At 47.7% G+C, this 19,511-nt stretch overlaps 1 protein-coding gene across 1 annotated transcript; it reads left to right on the forward strand.

Annotated features, from left to right (window-relative positions):
- The first annotated feature begins 29 nt into the window (after positions 1-29).
- Positions 30-15,206, forward strand: Wfdc3 (WAP four-disulfide core domain 3). The gene is given in 8 exon segments (XM_076571175.1): positions 30-1,910; positions 2,756-2,875; positions 4,783-4,854; positions 4,857-4,932; positions 6,885-6,890; positions 13,306-13,430; positions 14,297-14,482; positions 15,021-15,206. Coding segments are annotated over 8 exon segments (681 nt in total). The 5' UTR covers positions 30-1,831; the 3' UTR covers positions 15,038-15,206.
- Positions 15,207-19,511: the final 4,305 nt, after the last annotated feature.

Genomic DNA, 19,511 nt, shown 5'->3' on the forward strand with positions numbered 1-19,511 from the left:
CGGGTGCCCAGTGCAGTTGCTATGGGAACCGAACTGCCGCCGGGGAGCCACGTCTCGGTGGATTTCCGGATCTTGGGTGTAGGGGACGAGGTTGGGGCTTCCAAACCCCTGGAAGACGACGGCTGGGGACCGAGTGTGGGTGTTGGGGTACCATCCAGTCAAGGGACCCGTGCGGGTGTGAGGAGCTTAGACGGCAGCTGGGGAGCACAGGGTTTCGCATGGGGGCTGTCCGAAGTTCAGTCTTGAAAACTGCAGGAACATCTGATAATTTGGCACAAGGCCCCAGAAAGCCAACAAAAGGAGGGCCGCTCGTGCCGTCCCAAATACCCACTAGCCTCGGGGGTCTGCCTCTTTTGTCTGAAGACATCAGAATGAAGGTTGAGTTTTGGCTTGTGAACTAATTTGTCCTGTTCCGGAGAGCTGGCTTTCCTTCCCCCCAGATGGTTGATTCTGGGATAGGTTAGGGATGAAGGGTTTAGCAACTGTGGCGTTCTCTAGAGCCCCGCTTTATTGTCTCAGAGGTAAGCTGTGTCAGTGAGAGAACTGGATTTATTTATGGGTGATAACGTTACTTTGTGCAGGTTACAGTAATCAGGTAGTGTAAAGTGTATGAGTTTTGCATTAGGAAAGATGTAGGTTCAAACCTGTTGTGATGTGATTGTTAACCTTGGCTATGGGCAGGTGTGATGTTGTACATAATCCCAGAACTCAGGAAGAAGCAGCAGGAGGCTCGGGAGTTTGGGCTGCATCGCAAGACCCTGTCTTAAAGCAAAGCGCCAAGAACATTGACTGTGGGACCGGATCTTTGTTCTCCTGCATACTAATTGCCCGGTCACTCTCACTCTCTTCCTCAAGGACCAAGCTGTAAACTGTTTGTACATTTTTATTAATGCTGGAACACTTGGATGCTGCTTTCCTGTCGGTTCTGACAGTTCCCCAGGATGGGACAGAACGCTTCAGTTACACCACTAGCTTACTATTTTCTTATTAAGTTGTCTTTCCAGTTCTTTCCTTTGTCAGGAGCTAGGTAGGGCCAAAGGCCCTTCCAGATCCTGTGGACAGAAGGAAGAACACTGAGCTTTTGTTCCCTGCCAGGGCCATTCTTGGCAAGGCCAGCAATGGTTTGGTGCCAGGGCTCTGGGGGGCCGAGGCCAGGGCCCAGAGATCGACGGTTCCATGTAAAGTTGTAGTTAAATATTACAAACCCTGAGATATGAAATATTTTGCTTACTGTACCAGAATGTACCTTGCAAAAGAGGAGCTAGAGTTCCCTGAAATTCTCCTGCTGGGTGAACTTCACTGATTTGTTTCCTGCCTCCCCATTTGAGGGGTATGTAAGGAGCTGTGATACTAATAAACTGGCTGGCTGGAGTCGTCAGCCCTCACAGCCCTCCTGACCCCAGCTTTGGACTTTATTTTTCTCCTCTCTGGTCTGCCCCCTCAGAGTCCCAGTGTGAACCCAGGAAGAACAGGTGGTCTGGTTCGCCCCCTCTCATTTTCCTTCCAAAGGTCTCTCTTTGACCTTTAACCCAATAGCTACCTCTCCTTTTTTCTAGCTTCCCATTGGGATCCTCGTCATTGTCTAAGAGTATTGTGTACATTGTATGGCAGTATTTGGTCCCTCCCATCACATGTGCCCTTTGGCAGTGCCAGGAAATTTTCCGCACTCCAGCAGCCAATCATTGTTCTTATTGTGGAGGAGAAGACATTCCTGGGGGGTTATTATGTAAGAAACCGTTGGGATTGGATTGTCAGCAGTTACCCAGTCCTGTCCTTTCCTCTGCTGCTACCTCTGCTCTGAACTGAGCTCTCAACTCTCAACCTCAGCAGGATGCTAAGCTACTTCTTCCTCCTGAAGGCACTTCTTGCTCTCGGGTCCCTGGCATCCTGGGTAACTGCAGGAGAGCACGGTGAGCTATCGTCTGGGGTCCTTGGCTAAAAGTAATAGAAAGTTTCCAGGGGAGAGATCATCTGCCTTCTAAGGCTTCTCAGTTGTGGAGCCAGTCATCACCTGTAGGAAGAACTGGATGGAAAGGTTGTCGGGACAGTAAGGATAGGTTGGCTTGGTTTTTGGTGCACTCTCTGCAGCAAGGAGTTAGGTCTTATAAGGATATACCTTCCAGCTATCTTCTAGAGCTCATAAAATGAGGAGAGGGCCACGCAACAGCCCCCTTGGTCTGTCTGTCTGTCTGTCTCTGCAGCACTACTGGTTTGCCTGTTTTTTAGTAGTCGTGGGGGTGTGTATCTGTGTGGCAAGCAGAGAAGGCCTGCAGAGATAATCTGCATAGGAATGCATGGAGATGCTGAGCTCCTCCAGATATGTTTGCCTCGCATTCCCTATTTTTTTATTTTTTAAAGATTTGAGTAGATGGCCGGGCGGTGGTGGCTCACACCTTTAATCCCAGCACTCGGGAGGCAGAGGCAGGTGGATCTCTGTGAGTTCGAGGCCAGCCTGGTCTACAGAGCAAGTCCCAGGACAAGCTCCGGAGCTACACAGAGAAACCGTGTCTCGAAAAACAAAACAAAACAAACAAGATTTGTGTAGATGTTTCTCTGTATGTATGGCATGTGTGTATGGGTGCCTGCAGAGGTTGGAAGAGGAGTAGGATCCCCTTGAACGGGAGGTATAGGGAAAACATTAAGTGTTCTTAACAGTGAGCCACCTCTTCATTTCTTCAGCCTCCACTGGTAGAGGCTGACCCCCATCTCCTTAGGCCTGGCCAATTATCTCAGTTTCATATGAAATCTCTTTCAGTGAAAGAGGGACAGTGCCTTCCTGATCGGAACCCATGCAAATATCTGTGCCAACTTGATAGGTCATGTCCTGCTGGGCAGAAGTGCCACAGCACAGGCTGTGTGTGCCAAGGCTCACCAAGCAGACCTCACAGGGGTATGTTGTCATGAGGGGCAAGATCCCAGTGTGTTCTCGGACTTATCTCTTGGATGGATAGAACCAGAGAGCTTCCCACGTTCTAGATAGTCTCCAGACACCTAGCGATGTAGGTCACCCCTTCCCCCTTCGCAGTCTCTGTCCATTCCGTACCTCAGCTCTCTCCTATCGGGAAAGAGAGCCGCCTTGATGATCCATGTCTTTTACTTTGGACAAGCACTGTTGTGAAGGAAAGCCCGCTTAAGATAGTGGTTAAGACATCCTGGGAAGGTGGGTCGGTGAGATGGCTCAGCAGGTAAAGGTGCTTCCTGCCTCATCTGCAAACCCAAAGACTGAGTTCCATCCCCAGAATCTGTGCAAAGGTGAAAAGAGAGAACCCATTCCACAAAGCTGTCCTCTGAGCTCCATGTGCCTCCCCTAAAATAATAATAATTTTAAAAAAGGCACTAAGGACTCAGGGATGTAGTTCAGGATCTCGCTATGTAGCTCATTCTGATTTCATACTCAGGATCCTCCCGCTTTTGCCTCCCGAGTGCTGGGATTGCAAGTGTGTGCCACCATGCCTGGCCTTCTTTTTTCTTATTCTTCTTCTAAAGTCAGGATCTTTCTGTGTAGCTCAGGATAGCCTGGAACCTGCAGTCTTCCTGCCCCCTCTTTCCAAGTACTGGGATTACAGGTGTTAGCTCACAAAGCCTCTAGCTGCTTTTCTCGCAGAGAGCAGGCCACGTCTCCCCTGTGGCTCTGCTCCCTACCTCCTTTTGGTACAGCAAGGACTTGTATACAAATGTTCCTCCTTGTTTCTGTAAACAGCTCTGATGCCTTCCCCGAAACTGGCTTTGAGTTGTGGCCAGGCTCCCCACTCCTGGAAACACTTCTAAAACCAAGAGGTTTCTCTGAAGAGCCCTCCCCCTCCCTGCATGCTGTTAACCACAGCTGTCTTGTCTTGTTTTTTACTTTAAGCTGTCCTTCTTACCCCTCCCACTCCCATCCCAAGGCCTGATCATGGCCTCCATGGTCCTAGGTGTTCCTTCCCAATGGAGCTCATTTTGAAGGGTAATTGGTCTCAACTTCTTTCCCCTCTTTAAAAAAAATTAAAAACTTTATTTGCTTTTTTATTTAGTGTGTGTGCACCATCTAGGGCATGCATATGTAGGTCAGACAACAACCTGTGGGGATTGGTTCTTTCCTTCCACTATGTGGGACTTGAGGATCAGATTCAGGCCTTCAGGCTTTTGGCAAGTGCCTTTACCTACTGAGCCATCCCATCAGCCTGCTTTGTTATTTTAAAAATTATTATTATTATTGTTGTTGTTGTTGAAATAGGGTTTCTCTGTGTTACAGCTCTGGCTGTCCTAGAATTCTATTTGTAAACCAGACTGGCCTTGAACTCACAGAGTTCGAGTGCTGGGGATCCAAACTCAGGTCCTCAAACTCAGTTATTCATGCTTGTTCAGAAAGCACTTTATTGACTGAATTATCTCCCCAACTTAGGCCTTTTTTTTTTTTGGTTTTTCGAGACAGGGTTTCTCTGTGTAGCTTTTCGCCTTTTCCTGGAACTCACTTGGTAGCCCAGGCTGGCCTCGAACTCACAGAGATCCGCCTGCCTCTGCCTCCCGAGTGCTGGGATTAAAGGCGTGCGCCACCACCGCCCGGCCAACTTAGGCCTTTTAAAAAACGTATTATTTTAATCTGTGTGTGTGTGTGTGTGCTTGTTCAAGTTTATATGTACCACAGGTGTATGGGTACCCTCATAGGCCAGAAGAGGGCACCAGATCCCCTGGAACTGGAGTTACAGACAATTTGGGAACTAAACCCAGGTCCTCTATAGGAATAGTAAGTGCTCTTACCCATGAGCCATCTCTCCAGCTCCTGTGTGTCTGTTTTTGAAACAGAGAGGAAAAGAGGTAGTCCCAAAGTTATTCAGAGACCATTCTGTTCTAACATGTGTACCACACATAAGGCATGTTCAGCGCAAAGAGATGCTGTACATTTGGCTGCAACAAGAGATGTGTAGTCCCACTCTTCATACAGAAGCTGGGTAAGTCCCACTCTTCATGCTCCATGGGCAGATTAACTTGCTCCTTTGTCAAACATACACACACACACACTGTCTGCTGCCAGGGTACTAAATCATTCCCTGATAAGTGGTTTCAGTTTACTTTGAGAAACAATACAAATGCCAGCTGTATTCTGAGAACTGAACAAAGACATCCAGAGTACCCAAGTCACGAGTACTTGTTGGATCAGTCCTAGCCGAGTGGAGCAGGATGCCAGGAGGCCATGCCACATATTCTCCTGTGGAGGCCGAGTAGGAAGTTGCTGACTAATCCCCAATCCCCACGTTAGTTGAGAGATTCTCTACTAAAATGTACCCCAAGAACCTATACAGAGACAGCAGAATAGAATCTTGATGTCTGCAGAAGACAGCATACACTCTCCTATTCACCTGCTTCTGAGACTTTCTGCTCTCTCTGCACACATGCGGGCTAGTGTCTTGTTAATAGTTGAGGCAGATTTTCTTTTATTCTGCAGTGTTAGGGAGGCTTCGGAAAGAGACTCCTTCTTCCTCTTACGGGGTCATCGTGACCTACTTCTCTACTTATATATTTTATCTTTTCCCCACAAACATCTATTGGATGTTTATTGTTTGCTACATCCAGTGATGAGTTCTGGGTACACTGTCCTGGACAAAGCATGCAAATAAATACATGATTTTGAATTGTGATAAGGATAACAAAGAAGCAATAAAGGATGCTGAGAGAATAATGGGCACACACATTGGGTTGGGGGCTTAAGGAAAGTATGTCTAGGGTAGTGGTATTTAAGCTGCAGCTGGGAGAAGGAGTTAAAACCAACCAAGGGAAGGGTGTGGCTGGATATGGAAGAGAGAATCCATTGTAGAGACCCTCAGAGGACAAGTCACGTGCATGACTAGGGACAGAGACGGGAGGATAAAGCCAGTGGAAGATAGCGACCTTTGACAACAGGGAGGTGGCAGTGGGAGTGGAAAGATGACACATTTCTGCTGTGGCCATGCTTCCTTGACCAGTCCTTCACGAGTCACTCAAAGTTATTAGGAGTTGGTGGTGTCACTGGGTGGTGGTGGTGGCGGCGGCGGCGGCGGCGGCGGCGGCGGCGGCGGCGGCGGGGCAGCGCACACCTTTAATCCCAGCACTTGGGAGGAAGAAGCAGGCGGATCTCTGTGAGGGCAAGGCCAGTCTGGTCTACAGTGATTTCCAGGACAACCAGGGGCACACACAGAGAAACCCTGTCTTGGAAAACCAACCAACCAACCAACCAACCAACCAACCAAACAAACAAACAAACAAACAAACAAACAAAAAAAGAAAAAGAAAAAAAGAAGTTGTAGGTGGTGTCTGTGTGGAACTAGTTGTTTTCCTACTAGTTTAGATTTTTCATGGCTACTTGTGCTTGTTTATACTTCCCAGTATTCTCATGATCACATTTCCTGTGTCTCTTCATTCTCCAAACTCCTTTTCTGGGAGTGATGTTAGATGTATACATTGGCTTTTAGAGAACTAACCTAAATATAATATGCAACCTTATGTCTGCCTGTTGCTCAGACTTTAGGGTGTTTTATAGATTTAAAATATTTTTGATACATTTTTTTCTTGGGTGGCTTATTTTCTGAAATGAGATCATTTATTACTTTACTTTTGTTCTGAGACAGAGTCTCAGGTAGCCCAGGTTGGACTCCAATACTCTGTATAGCCAAGGCTGGCCTTGAACCCCTGGTTTTCCTGCCTCCACCTCCTGAGTCCTAGGATTACATGCATGCACCAGCAAACCTGGCTCTTTCCTTCTTTCCTTTATGTCCTTTCCTCTTTTGCAGACAGAGCCTCACTGTTTCGTTCAGGCTTGCCCGGAGCTTGTGACTCCCTTGCCTCTGTCTCCTGAATGACATTCTGTTGTCTGCAGAGACTGGAGCCAGCCTCTCACCTGAGAACACAGTGTGTTAGGGTTGCGAGCGTAGATTTGGGTTGTCTGAGACAAGTGGATCCCCAGGCAAGCCTCTCGTGCTTCTCTTTCTGTTTCTTTCCCTGTGAGGTGGAAAGAGCCTGGAGAGTTGTTATAATGAGTTAAAGGGTGTGTTAGTCCTTCAATATACATTAGGTTCTTTTCTTTAGGCTCCTAGGGCGGGGAGCTGGGCTAGAACATTCTCTCCTCCTCCTCCTCTTCACGCCTGACCTTTTCTCCTCCTCTTTAATAGTCTGTCTATGTAGCATTCGGTGGCTTTGAATTTTCAGTCCTCCTGCCTCCGTTTCCCAAATGCTGCAATTATAGGCACATGTGACACTGCAGCTGGCCCAGGAGTACAAGAGTCCCTCTTCCCCACCCTGCCGATCACCCCCTCTCTGAGACCCTGAAACTCCACAGCACATGTCGTCTTTTCTCTCCACCGTACCTCCCTGGGGGCAAGCTCCTTTGCAGTACCTAGTGGTGTCATCTGTAGCTGGTTTAGACAGCTGTCTTGGACAGACTGCTCAGAAGAGAGACGAGAACATTGTAGTCCTTGTCAGGACGCTCAGTTCCCAGCTCTCAGAGCAAACCTGGGAATCTGTTGTGGGCAAGGCACTCACGGTCAGCTTGTAGCGCCTCATACAATCTTCTCAGTGTTGGAAGCTCAAGTCTGAATTGTGGGGGTTGAGGGTGAGGCTGCTGCCCAGGTGTGGTACCTTTGTGAGCTACTCTGGCCTCTGGCCAGTAGAGATGGGACTTCCTTTTCCCTTGGGGTTGGTTAGGCAGGCAGGCTGGAAGTAGTCTGAAGGTCCCAGGGAGCCCCCAGGCTGAGCAGGACCTGGTGGAGTTGAGTCTTTAACTACCTTAAGCATCTATAGTTCCTGCAGGGTTGCTCTTGATGACACTGATTCCCAGGAAGTTCTCCTTCCTGAGCTGTGAAAAACCTTTGACATCCTCACAGGTATACTGTAGCAGAGCTGGTCTGTTTGACGAAGGCCGAGTGCCTGTCAGCTTGCCTGAGGCAGACACTGGACTGTGCTCTCAGGGATAAGTTCTGGTCTGAACGTGGCCTGTGGTGACTCTGCTGTTTGCTCAGTGGGCTTGGGCAAGTGTCTCATCTCTTTGAATTTCCCCTTTGTCATCTTCATAGAGTGATGACGAAGTCTGGAGGAAATGTATTTGAAGAGTCTGCATTCTAGCTGCCAGGTAATGCTCAGGACCTCCAACAGCTAGTCCAGTGCCAGCTGGTCTGTTTCCCTCTCCACTCGTCTGCATTTTGACCCGCCCACTTACTCATCAATCACTCATTTACACTGCGTGGAGAGTCAGCCCTACCTCGCATGTGGGTACGGATGGTGAACAAGCTCTCCACCTTTGGTGGAGGGTTGTGAAGAGGGAGCCGAAACGACAGAGGCTGTGAGGGAGGGGAGAGCTTTGTTCCTAATGAAGTGAAAGGCTATCAAAGAGGGTGGTCCAGTTGAGGTTGGGGAGGGGGAAGGCTCAGAGTCGGGCAGCATTGCCCTTCCTTCCCAGATTTTATTCCAAGTGCAGAAGGAAGTAATTAGAGCCAGTGAGTTGGCTTATCCGGTAAAGGCCACACAAACCCGAGGATCTGCGGTCAACCTAGTGGTGGGAACAGAAGACTGACTAGAAGTTATTCTCTGACCAGCACAGGCACACTGTGGCATTCATGCATTCACACACACACACACACACACACACACACACACTCTAATAAACAGGAGTTAAAAAAATATTTGTAAAGAAGTACCTGTTGTTTGAATCTTAGATGGTCTTTTAATAAAACAACCCAGAGCCAGATATCAGGGTGAAAGCTGAAAGATCAGAGAAGCAGAACAGCCAGCCACTAGTTCTGACCTCTACAAAATCCTTAGCCTAAAGAGAGAGAGTTCCTGTTTCCTCACGCCTTATCTATCTTTCTCTGCCCTACCATATTACTTCCTGGGATTAAAGGAGTGTGTGCTTCCCAGTGCTGGGATTAAAAGTGTGTGCCACCACTGCCTGGCTGTTTCCAGTGTGGCCTTGAACTCACAGAGATCCAGATGAATCTCTGGCTCCCGAGAGATAGGATTGAGGGTGTATGCCTGATCTCTATGTCTAATCTAGTGGCTAGCTCTGTTCTCTGATCCTCAGGGAAGTTTATTAGGGTATACAATATATCACCACAAATACCTAAGCCATGTGTGGTGGAAATGCTCATAATCCTAGCATTGGGAAGGCAGAAGCAGGAGGATCAGGAGTTCAAGGCCATTCTCAGCTACATGGTGAGTTTAAGGCAGTCTAGGCTGCATGAGACTTGTCTCAAAAAGCCCCCCAAAAAACATCATTGAGGGGAGTCTAAAGAGGGAGAGGTCTATTCCAGTTTTCACTTTGAAAAGGCTGTTCTGGTGTGCAAAGAATGGATGATGACAAGTGTAGATGATGGAAGACCAGATGAGCAGCCATCATGGCAGACTGGGTGAGAGATGATCGTGGTTTAGGCCAAGGCTCACCATAATGCTGACATGGAAAAGCAGAGACCTAAAGGCAGTTGACAGGACCAGGGAAAGAAGTAAATGGCTGTGGACACTGAGGGATAGGGTGTGTCAAGGATGGTGTGAGGTGTCCATCTCAGGGGCAGGGTGGCGTGATGCTCTTTGACAGGAGGGGATTCCCAGGGAGGTAAAACCCTGAAGCTGATGCAGGACTAAAGCCCGTTTACTGACTACAACTTCCCTGCTTTTTGGTGATAGGTGGGGTGTTGGGAGGGGTGCAGATGGAGGGTGGGGGTGATAATCCCAATTCTAGCTACCAGTCCTGTTTCTTGTCCTGATCCCTGGCAGCATAATTAGTTGTGAGCTTATTGAACCCCACGCTTTGGAATGGTTGAGTTCACATAGGTTAGAAGAACCAAGACATTGAGGACAGAGCATCCTATCCAAAGGCATCACAGGCACCATGTTTTGTTTTTGTTTTCATTTTTTTTTTTTTTTTGGTTTTTTGAGGCAGGGTTTCTCTGTGTAGCTTTGGAGCCTGTAGCCCAGGCTGGCCTCGAACTCACAGAGATCCGCCGTTGGTGGTGGTGGCACACACTTTTAATCCCAGCACTCGGGAGGCAGAGGCCAGCCTGGTCTATAAAGTGAATTCCAGGACAGGCTCCAAAAGCTACACAGAGAAACTCTGTCTTGAAAAAACAAACAAACAAACAAAAACAAACAAGCAAAACAAAACAAAACGAAGATGGTAGGACTGAAGAGGTGACTCAGCTGTTAAGATGACAGCCAGTGCTCTTCCAGAGGACACAGGTTCAATTCCCAATACCCACATGGTAGCTTATAACTGTCTACAATCCCAGAAGGGATCTAATACCCTCTTCTGGCCTCTTTGGGCATCAGGCATGGGTGTAGACATACATGCAGACAAACACCCATAAAAACAAATCTTTCTTTAAAAGAATGTGAAAGTATGGGGCTTGGGGAAATGGCACAGTGGTCAAGAGCACGTACTGCTCTTATAGAGAACCTGCGTTCAATTCCCAGCACCCACATGGCAGCTCACACCTGTCTGTAACTCCAGTTCCAGGGCTTCTGACAACCTTACATGGACATACATGCAGGCAAAACACCAATGAACATAAAATAAATAAACAAACAAAACCCCAAACAAACCACCAAAGTCTGACTTAGAGGCAGTGAAGTCCCATTGAGTCCAGTGTTTGAGCTGACAGGAATTGTTTGACATGGATATGAAGGACGATGGTAGTGCTGAGTAATGGTCAGGGGATGTGATCTGATCCTCAGGACCCCAGCCTGCCTCACAAGGGGTCTACTCCTTGCTTTTGAAATCTGGCAAAACTCTAGGGAGCTCAAGGGAAGCTGGGCTAGGAGAGAGCAGAGGTAAGGGTCTCTGCTGTGTCTGAAGAGCAGAGGAGCAGAGTCTCCTGGCCTTCATCCCTGCAGAGCTAAGCTTGTGAAAATGGCAACACCTGGTAAGTATGGTGGCTCTCCTTTTAGGTCCATTGTGTGACACTCTAAGAAGCTGGTGACAGTGCAATTTTCCTCTGGGGTGATTGCTATCCAGCTCTCTCAATGGTGGAGTAAAGTTTATTTTTGTCAAGTTGTTGCACTGCTGGCCAAGTAGATGATGAGTAGGTGCAGTGAGATACATCAGGTAGTTACAGTAACCATGTTCTCCAAATTAAACAATCAGGGCATGTAGTTTTGATATGACATCATAACAACACAGAATATTCCTGTGCAGGAAAATCCCAGAGCACAAGACTATTATGGTTCATCTTTGGGGTCCAACACTTGCTCTTTCCATCATGGCAGACTCCCTGGAGCCAGCCATGTGTCATCATACATAACCTGTTGCTTTGGAGACTCTGGGCTAGGCATGTTTTGGTTTTCTACAAAACTTAATTGTTCATTACCTCCACATCTAAAGAACTGGAATGAGTCATGGTGAATTAGTTTTGGCTTGGATGCAGTCTTCTTTGGGTGTGCCTGCTCCCGGGGCCAAGCTGCCTGCATCTTGTAAGAATGGTGTGGTGGAATGTAATTCATTGCATTCAGGGTGCTGAGTTTGTCCTGCTTAGCCGCCAGCTTACTCTAGTTCTGGGTCAGCCCCACGCTCCTCTCTGGATTTTGTTATTGTCACAGCAGTGACAAAGGGACACATCTAGAATGTATTTGTCTATGGACAACAGAACATTAACAGAATAACGATTCACTGTCCTGAGTTTACAAGAGTTGTGAGGTGGATGTTAGAGCTGCCATGGCAACTCAATGATGCTACCAAGAAGGAAGCATCTCCCTCTCTGGAAGGAAGCATCTGCCAGTCCTCGACTTGGTCCCCATGCTAGTGGCTTCTTCCTACTGCAAAGAAGGGTACCTTACATCTCCACAGCATGTATGGCTTTGGGAGAAGACAGAAGTGAAGTGGCAGTTTGTATCAAGAATACAAAAGCAGGGGCCGGAGAGATGACTCAGTGGCTAAGAGCACTGGCTGCTCTTCCAGAGGACCCAGGTTCAATTCCCAGCACCCACATGGCAGCTCACAACTGTCTGTAACTCCAGTTCCAGGGGATCTGGTATCTTCACACAGACCTACATGTAGGCAAAACACCAATGCACATAAAAATAAATTATTAAAAAGCATTTTATTTTGTGGTCACCTCCAGTTGCAAGAGAGTATGGAGGAAGCGAATCATTTGGGCCAGACTCATTGCTTCTCAGACCAGACCTGGGGCTTTATGAATGAGTCTCATTTACAGTATAGCAAACTGTCCCCAGATATAGTGACCAGAGACAATAGTTAATTCCTCATCACATCTGTGAGGGTGGCCAGGCTCTACTGGATAGCTGATCTCCCCATGTGGTTTAGGTGAGGTCATTCATACATGCAGCTGTGAGCTCAGTGGAGCTGGAATGTCTGGGATGGTATTTCTTATTTACTTGGTTTTCTGAGACAAGGTTTCACTGTGTGGCCCTGGCTGTCCTGGAACTTACTCTGTAGATCAGGCTGGTCTCAGACTCACAGAGATCCACCTGCCTTTGCTTCCTGAGTGCTGAGATTAAAGGTGCGCATCTAGCATATTTATTTATTTTAATTAATTAAGCAACTAATTTGTGTATTTCTGCACATTTGTGTGCATGTGCACATGTCTGTGGAGACCAGAAGTCAACCTGGAGTATCATCCCTCAGGAGCTGTCCACCTTGTGTTTTTTGAGTCAGGGTCTCACTTGCTGATTTGCCTAGGCTGACTGGTCTGTGAGCCCTAGGTGTCTGCCTGTCTCCACCATCCCACTGCTGCTGCACCACACCCAGTCTTTGGCATGGACAGTGGGGATCAAATTCAGGAAAGCATGGCAGGCAAACATGGCCCCCGAACCTTCTTTAGTCCCCGGGAATGCATTTCTCCTATGCTCCCTGTCCGTAGTGCATCTCATCACGCCGCACTCCAGCTCAAGCTGCTTTGCAGCACCATGCCTGGCTTCGGAGAGGGGTATTCCAAGAGGACAGGGTCCCGTGTGCGCCTTGTTTCTGCTTGCACCATGCTTGCTAGTGCCCCTCTGGTAAAAGCAAGTCATAGGGCGAAGTGTGGGAAGGGCCTTCGCCAGGGCACAGATCCCAGGAGATATAGTTGATTGGGGTCAAACACTGTATGTTTGTCACAGAGCGAAGGAAGGGAGAGTGAACATAAGGTCTGCCATTCATTTGTTTGCTGTGGTGGATTGGAGCTGAACAGTGTTTTTTCATACTGCCAGCACCAAAGGCAGTGTAGTTCATGGCCAGAGAAGTAGAATGAATGTGGAATATTGGCGTGTATTGCATGTTAAAAATCTATATTTACGTCCACTGAGAGATGTATTTCATGTTCCTGGCTTGAGCACATCTGAGTTTCGATGCTTTGATTCTATGGCAGAATTAAGTGGTGGATGTCCTGCTGACCCTCTTCCATGTGAGGAGCTGTGTGATGGGGACACATCTTGTCCCCAGGGACACAAATGCTGCAGCACTGGCTGTGGCCACGCCTGCCGAGGAGACATTGAGGGAGGTATGTTGGTTCTTTGGGAGGAGAGTCACAAGTGCCCACTGGGTGCCAGGTGAGTTTGGAGGAGTTTCCTGTGGACTCCTTCCTGGGGAGCCAGGTGTCATCTTTACCATCCCCCGGCCTCCAACCCAATGCAGCCCTTTCTTCTAGGGTTAAAGGTCAATGTTGGCATGGAAAGAACTAGAGGAGGGAGGTGTGGTAACGAGGCTTCGGTCTGGGCTCTGCTTTGTGCCTGGGGTAAATAATCCCCTCTTTTGGGGTCTATTGCCTCTGTCTAGTAAAGAAGTTGCCCACTATCACTGTTTTTTTCAGATCAATTTTTGTTTGTTTTTGAGAAAGGGTCTCATTATGCAGCCTAGGCTGGTCCTAAACTCAGAGCCCTGGCTTAGTCCCTATGTGCTGGCCTTACAGGCCTGAGACACTTCAGAGAGAGATCTGAGACACTTGGTCTCAGATCTCTCTCTCTCTCTCTCTCTCTCTCTCTCTCTCTCTCTCTCTCTCTCTCTCTCACACACACACACACACACACACACACACACCATAATACCCTCCCCCCTCCACTGATGCACAAAGCAGGGGCATCAATCTTCTTCTAGAGTGCCAGACCAGGCAGTGACATGGAATTTAATCATAGGGAGAAGGCAGGACCTTGTCTCTCTGCATTCTACCAAGCTCTCAGGAACTGGCTGGGAGTTTGACACCTCCCATGTCAGAGGTGTCTCAGCCCTCCAGCTTCCCTGCCTCCAGCCCCATTGAGTTGGGAGTCGGGGTTGATTCCCCTGGAACCTGAGTCTAAAAGCTGTCGATGGGAATTTGGGAAGAGAGGAGCCAGCTCCTTGTGTTTTCCCTTGTGCTGGTGTTCTCCCCAGGGCGGGATGGTCATTGTCCCAGAATTCTGGTGGGCCTGTGTATTGTCAACTGCATGGTGGATGAGAACTGTCAGCCTGGGGAAAAGTGCTGCAAGTCAGGATGTGGCCGCTTCTGCGTCCCCCGACTCCAGCTGCTCCGCCTGCCCACAGACTCCAACTTCACCAATGGGTCTACACCTGAATCAGGTGAGGATTGCCCATGATGATCTTCGGCCAGCTGTGAAGTTAACAGGTTTCACTGCTGTTAACACTCCCCTGTTAGCTCCTGGGAAGGCGGCTTCTGAAGGCCATGAAGAATGTAGTTAGAAGGATCATGAGTCATAGACCACACCCCTCATATGGACACTGTGGGATTGCCGTGTTTACAGTGGGTGTGGCTCTCTGGTGAGGTCTTTCTGGGAGAGATAGGATTTGATCCAGGCTCTAAAGCCTAAGCAGACGTGACATGTCCCAGAGGGTGGGAATACATGTGGTGTGTGGGGGCCATGAGGGCTGGGGGCAGGGCAAAACAAAACAAAACAAAACAAACAAAAAAAACAAAAACAAAAACAGAGCAGATACCATTCCTATTTGATAATAGGAGATATGAGACCAACTTCTAAATCATAAGAGTCTTCAGAACTAGTTAGGAAGTCCATCGAGGCTCCCCAGGGAGGAAGGGAAACAGCTGGGTAGCTGGAGCTGGAAAGGTACAGCTGTGACCTGAAATGTCTTCTCCTTGCAGAGTTCCAAGCACCCTAGCTGTTCTGACTTGTCTGGAATCTTCTGGAAGCCAAGAAGGGGTGATGTCCTGGGCCTTGTGACACTCCCACAGATATCAGGCCTTCTCCTCTTTGCCTCTGCTGCCTGGAGCACACAGAACAGCCCTGGGGATAGGAGCTTCTCTTTCTCAATAAAAGACTGGCATGGACCCTCTCGTCTGTACTGTGTAGGGCCTCAGATGAGGTGGGGGAGTGAGCGGGTCTACCTGTGCATGGCTTTGGCATTGTGAAGCCTATGGACTAGAGAAAGAGAGCAGATTCTTAAATGTAACATGTATGAAGAAGAGTATTAATGTCCCACGTGAAATGACTAGTTAAATAAACTAGCCAATGCATGGAGTTCTAGTAAAAGAGTTATGTGTAACACCTTAGGCAGTCTTATATGAGTTTAGTCATCTTTGAAATAATACATCCTGACTTGTTTGATGCATAACAAGGTAAAACAAATCTTTTAAATGTTAAAAAAATAATAATTGGTGTGTGTGTGTGTGTGTGTGTGTGTGTGTGTGTGTGTGTGTGTGTGTATAAGTTGCATGTGCACAGTGAAGGTGTAGCTTTCTTTCAGACGACAACTTTGAGGAGTTGGTTCTCTCTTTCCATTGTGTGGGTCCTGGGGATTGAACTCAGATCATCAGGCTTGTGTTCATTCCTGTCTCTTACCAACGTCACTACACATTTAAAAAGGCTTTCTGCTTTCCTCTTTTGTTTTCTGTCAGATATTAAAAATGTCACTGTCTTACACCAAGTGTGTTACAAGATAGTTTTTGTTTGCTTTTTTGCTTTTTGAAGTTTGTGTATCCCAGGTTAGCCTCAAATTTCTATATAGCAGAAGCTGGCCTTGAACTCCTGATCTTCTTATGCACACTTCCCTAGTGCTGGGATCGCAGGTGTGCACCACCATCTCCTGCTTTGGTTTTCATCCGTTATACTCAAGGTGTGTTTCCACTGTGAGTCTTAGCTGAGGGTGATCTTTGGCATGGTTTCTGATTCTTCCACCATGTGGCACCAAACAAATCAGCATGTTACCTCCAAGAGCTGAGGTTTCATGGAGATTGTAGTGTCACACATAACTCTTTACTAGTCCTCCATGCAATGGCTAATTTATTTAACCAGTCATCTCATGTTGGACATTGAAACTCTTTTATACACACACACACACACACACACACACACACACACACACACACACACTGTAATAAATATAAAAATGTTAAGTGAAATTCTGGATATTACTGTGTTGAGAACACTCATTTTTCTGAGTAGACATGTGTTGGAGTTGGCTGATCTGACGTCAAGTGGCTACTTTGTGCCATGAACTCTATGGTGGCTGGCCCAGGACAGTCATGACTCTGGGAAGGGCTAATATCTGATGGACTACTGACCAGTTGCTGAGATCCCTCATCCACTGACTTGCTTATCATTTTATTGTTTACTTAAACATCAAAATAAAAAAGCACGCATTTTCTTTTGAGATGGAGTGTTGCTTATGTTGCTCAGATTGGCCTTGAACTCACGGGCTCAAGTGAGTCTCTTGTCTCCTGAGTCCCCGAGTGCATGGCACCTTGTCTAGCTTTATGCACATAAGTAAAATCAGCATGAATAGAGACTTCAGCTAGAGCAGTTGAGGCTGTCTGCCTTCGGAACCTTCAGATGCTTTAATGTCGTTTTCTTTCAGATGAGAATGGGACAGGAGGGTGGGGCTTGTGAGCCAGATCTCTTCTCCCACCAATGGGGGCTAACCTGTGTAGCCTGAGTCCATAGCAAGGGAAAAAGGGAAGGGGGGGGGGGAGAGAGAGAGAGACAGACAGACAGACAGACACAGACAGGCAACAGACAGACAAACACACACAGACAGAAAGAGAGAAGGAGAGAGACAGACATATATACACACAGAGGGAGAGAGGGAGGGAGGGAGGGAGAGAGGGAGGGAGGGAGGGAGAGAGACAGAAAGACACCAAGAGACACACCCACCCACACAGAGGGAGAGAAGAGAGAGGGAACAAGAGAGAATGTAAATTTCCAGGTCTTTCTGAAATCTCTAGGCTGTTTGCTCTACTGTTGTGTCTTAACCCAAAGAAGCCACGCACAGCTTTCCTTCCTCAGGGTTAGTTAAGCCCTTTCAGCCTGAATTCCGTGAAGCAGGTCCCTATGAATCCTGATCCTACTAGCTGTCTGCCATCTTTGCACCCCAAATTAACCTCTGACCAGACTGCAAAGCCACCCTCACCTGGCACCCGCAGATTCCTTACAGCGGGAGTCTGACCCCGATGTCGGGGCTGGAAAAGACCCGCACTCTCTGCCTCTTTCCTTGACCATCTGAGCCCTCTGTGCCCTTCCCCAGCAACACCAAGGGGCGCCAGCACCTCTTGCTGCTGTCAGGAATCTCCTTTTTTTCTCCCATGTGACATCAGTGGTAAGTGGGGGTGTAAGGTGATAGGGTGGGAAGTTGCTCTTGAGTTGAGTCAAGGGAGTCGGTGTGTAGACAGACCAGCTTCACAGATTGACAAACCCAGGGAGGAGTAAGCCCCTAACGCAGTGAAAGGATTTCTTTTTGGGCTCTCTGGTTTCTGAGCCACCAGGGGGCAGCAGAAATCTAGGTCATAGACCAGGAAAGGAGAGGTTAGAAGCCTAGATCTCTAAAGGCAAAACTCTGTGGTCTGAGTTTCTGTATCCCTACTGAAACACCTAGTAAATCACGGTAGCAGATCATGCCCTCTCTATTCATGATGTGACGTGTTTCTTCTGGTGGGCAATATTTATCTTGGGAACGTTACCCATCACATTTCAGTGTTTCTTTTTCTTTCTTTCTTTCTTTTTTTAAGTATTTAAAAAAAAATTTTTTTTATGCTGGGCGGTGGTGGCGCACACCTTTAGTCCCAGCACTTGGAAGGCAGAGCCAGAGGATCTCTGTGAATTCGAGGCCAGCCTGATCTACAGAGCGAGTCCCAGGACAGGCTCCAAAGCTACACAGAGAAACCCTGTCTCGAAAAAGAAAAAAAAAATATTTATTATGTGTACAGTGCTCCATCTGCATGTGTGCCTGCGGGCCAGAAGAGGGCGCCAGATCTCATTACATGTGGTTGTGGGCCATCCTATGGTTGCTGGGAATTGAACTCAGGACCTTTGGAAGTGCTCTTAACTGCTGAGCTCTCTCTCCAGCCCCCTTCAGTGTTTCTTATACAAGGCCACAGGGTCAAACTGTTGTGTTCAAGAGCAGGACAACCTTTTTTCTACGTGCGGAGGTGAGATGGGCAAGGAGTGACTCGCAGGCACAGCCGCTCCTGCAGACTCTCTGGTTGGTGCTTTCTAGATCGGATGATGGTGATTAGGAAGCCGGGATGCACATTCTGGGGTCTTCTTGTTAGTAACCGTTCTTCCTCCTCTGTCTCACTTTCCTCAGCTTCACTGTAACTTCAAAGCTCTTTATGTGTCTGGGACTGTGAGTCTTTTTCTGCTTTCTCCTCTTTAGTTTTAGGAAAAGGGCACAAGATCATTGCTGGGATATTCAGAACAACGCACAGGGAGGATATCTTTTCAGCCACAGACATCTGTCACTAACATGCTAGTGAATGTCCCCCTAGACTTCATTTATTGGTGGTGATTAGTTCATTTGTCACTGCTGTAATGACGTACCCCAAGGCAGGCTACTTTATGGGAAAAAGAATTTTACTTTGAGCCGGGCGTTGGTGGCGCACGCCTTTAATCCCAGCACTCGGGAGGCAGAGCCAGGCGGATCTCTGTGAGTTCGAGGCCAGCCTGGGCTACCAAGTGAGCTCCAGGAAAGGCACAAAGCTACACAGAGAAACCCTGTCTCGAAAAACCAAAAAAAAAAAAAAAAAAAAAAAAAAAAAAAATTTTACTTTGGCTCTTGGTTCTGGAGGTTTGAGATTAAGGGGCCACATCTAATGATGGTTGTGCTGAGGTGTTACAGAACATCAAAGGGTAAGAGAAAAGAGTGCATAGCTGTCTATATGTCTGATTATTCTCTCTTCTCTTCCTCCTCCATTTTTTTGACACAGGGTCTCTCTGTGTAGCCCCAGCTGTCCTGGAACTCACTCTGTAGACCAGGCTGCCCTTGAATTCAGAGATCTGCCCTCTCTGCCTACTGAGAGCTGGGACTAAAGGCATGCACCACCTCACCTGGCTTATTTCCTTTTCTTACAAGCATACTAGAATTCGATGAAGGGAATGCTACTCTTATCCAAACCCTATTCACCTTCCAAAGGCTCACCTCTAAGTACTATAGTCAAATGAAGTTTGAAGTTTGTCTTAATGTGGGCAAAATCTCAGCATGAGAAGTCTCTGGGGCCATGCAAACTTAGTCAAAGCACAAGAGTACACATGAGAATTCGGCTTGTGTAGTAATCACAGGAGGCATGCCGCTCCTGGTGTTCTCTCATAGACACTTGTCATTTGACAGTGTGCCATAGCTAGACCTGTGTTTTAATAGTAAA

Source organism: Peromyscus maniculatus, chromosome 4 (assembly GCF_049852395.1).
Source record: "Peromyscus maniculatus bairdii isolate BWxNUB_F1_BW_parent chromosome 4, HU_Pman_BW_mat_3.1, whole genome shotgun sequence".
Lineage (NCBI taxonomy): Eukaryota > Metazoa > Chordata > Mammalia > Rodentia > Cricetidae > Peromyscus > Peromyscus maniculatus.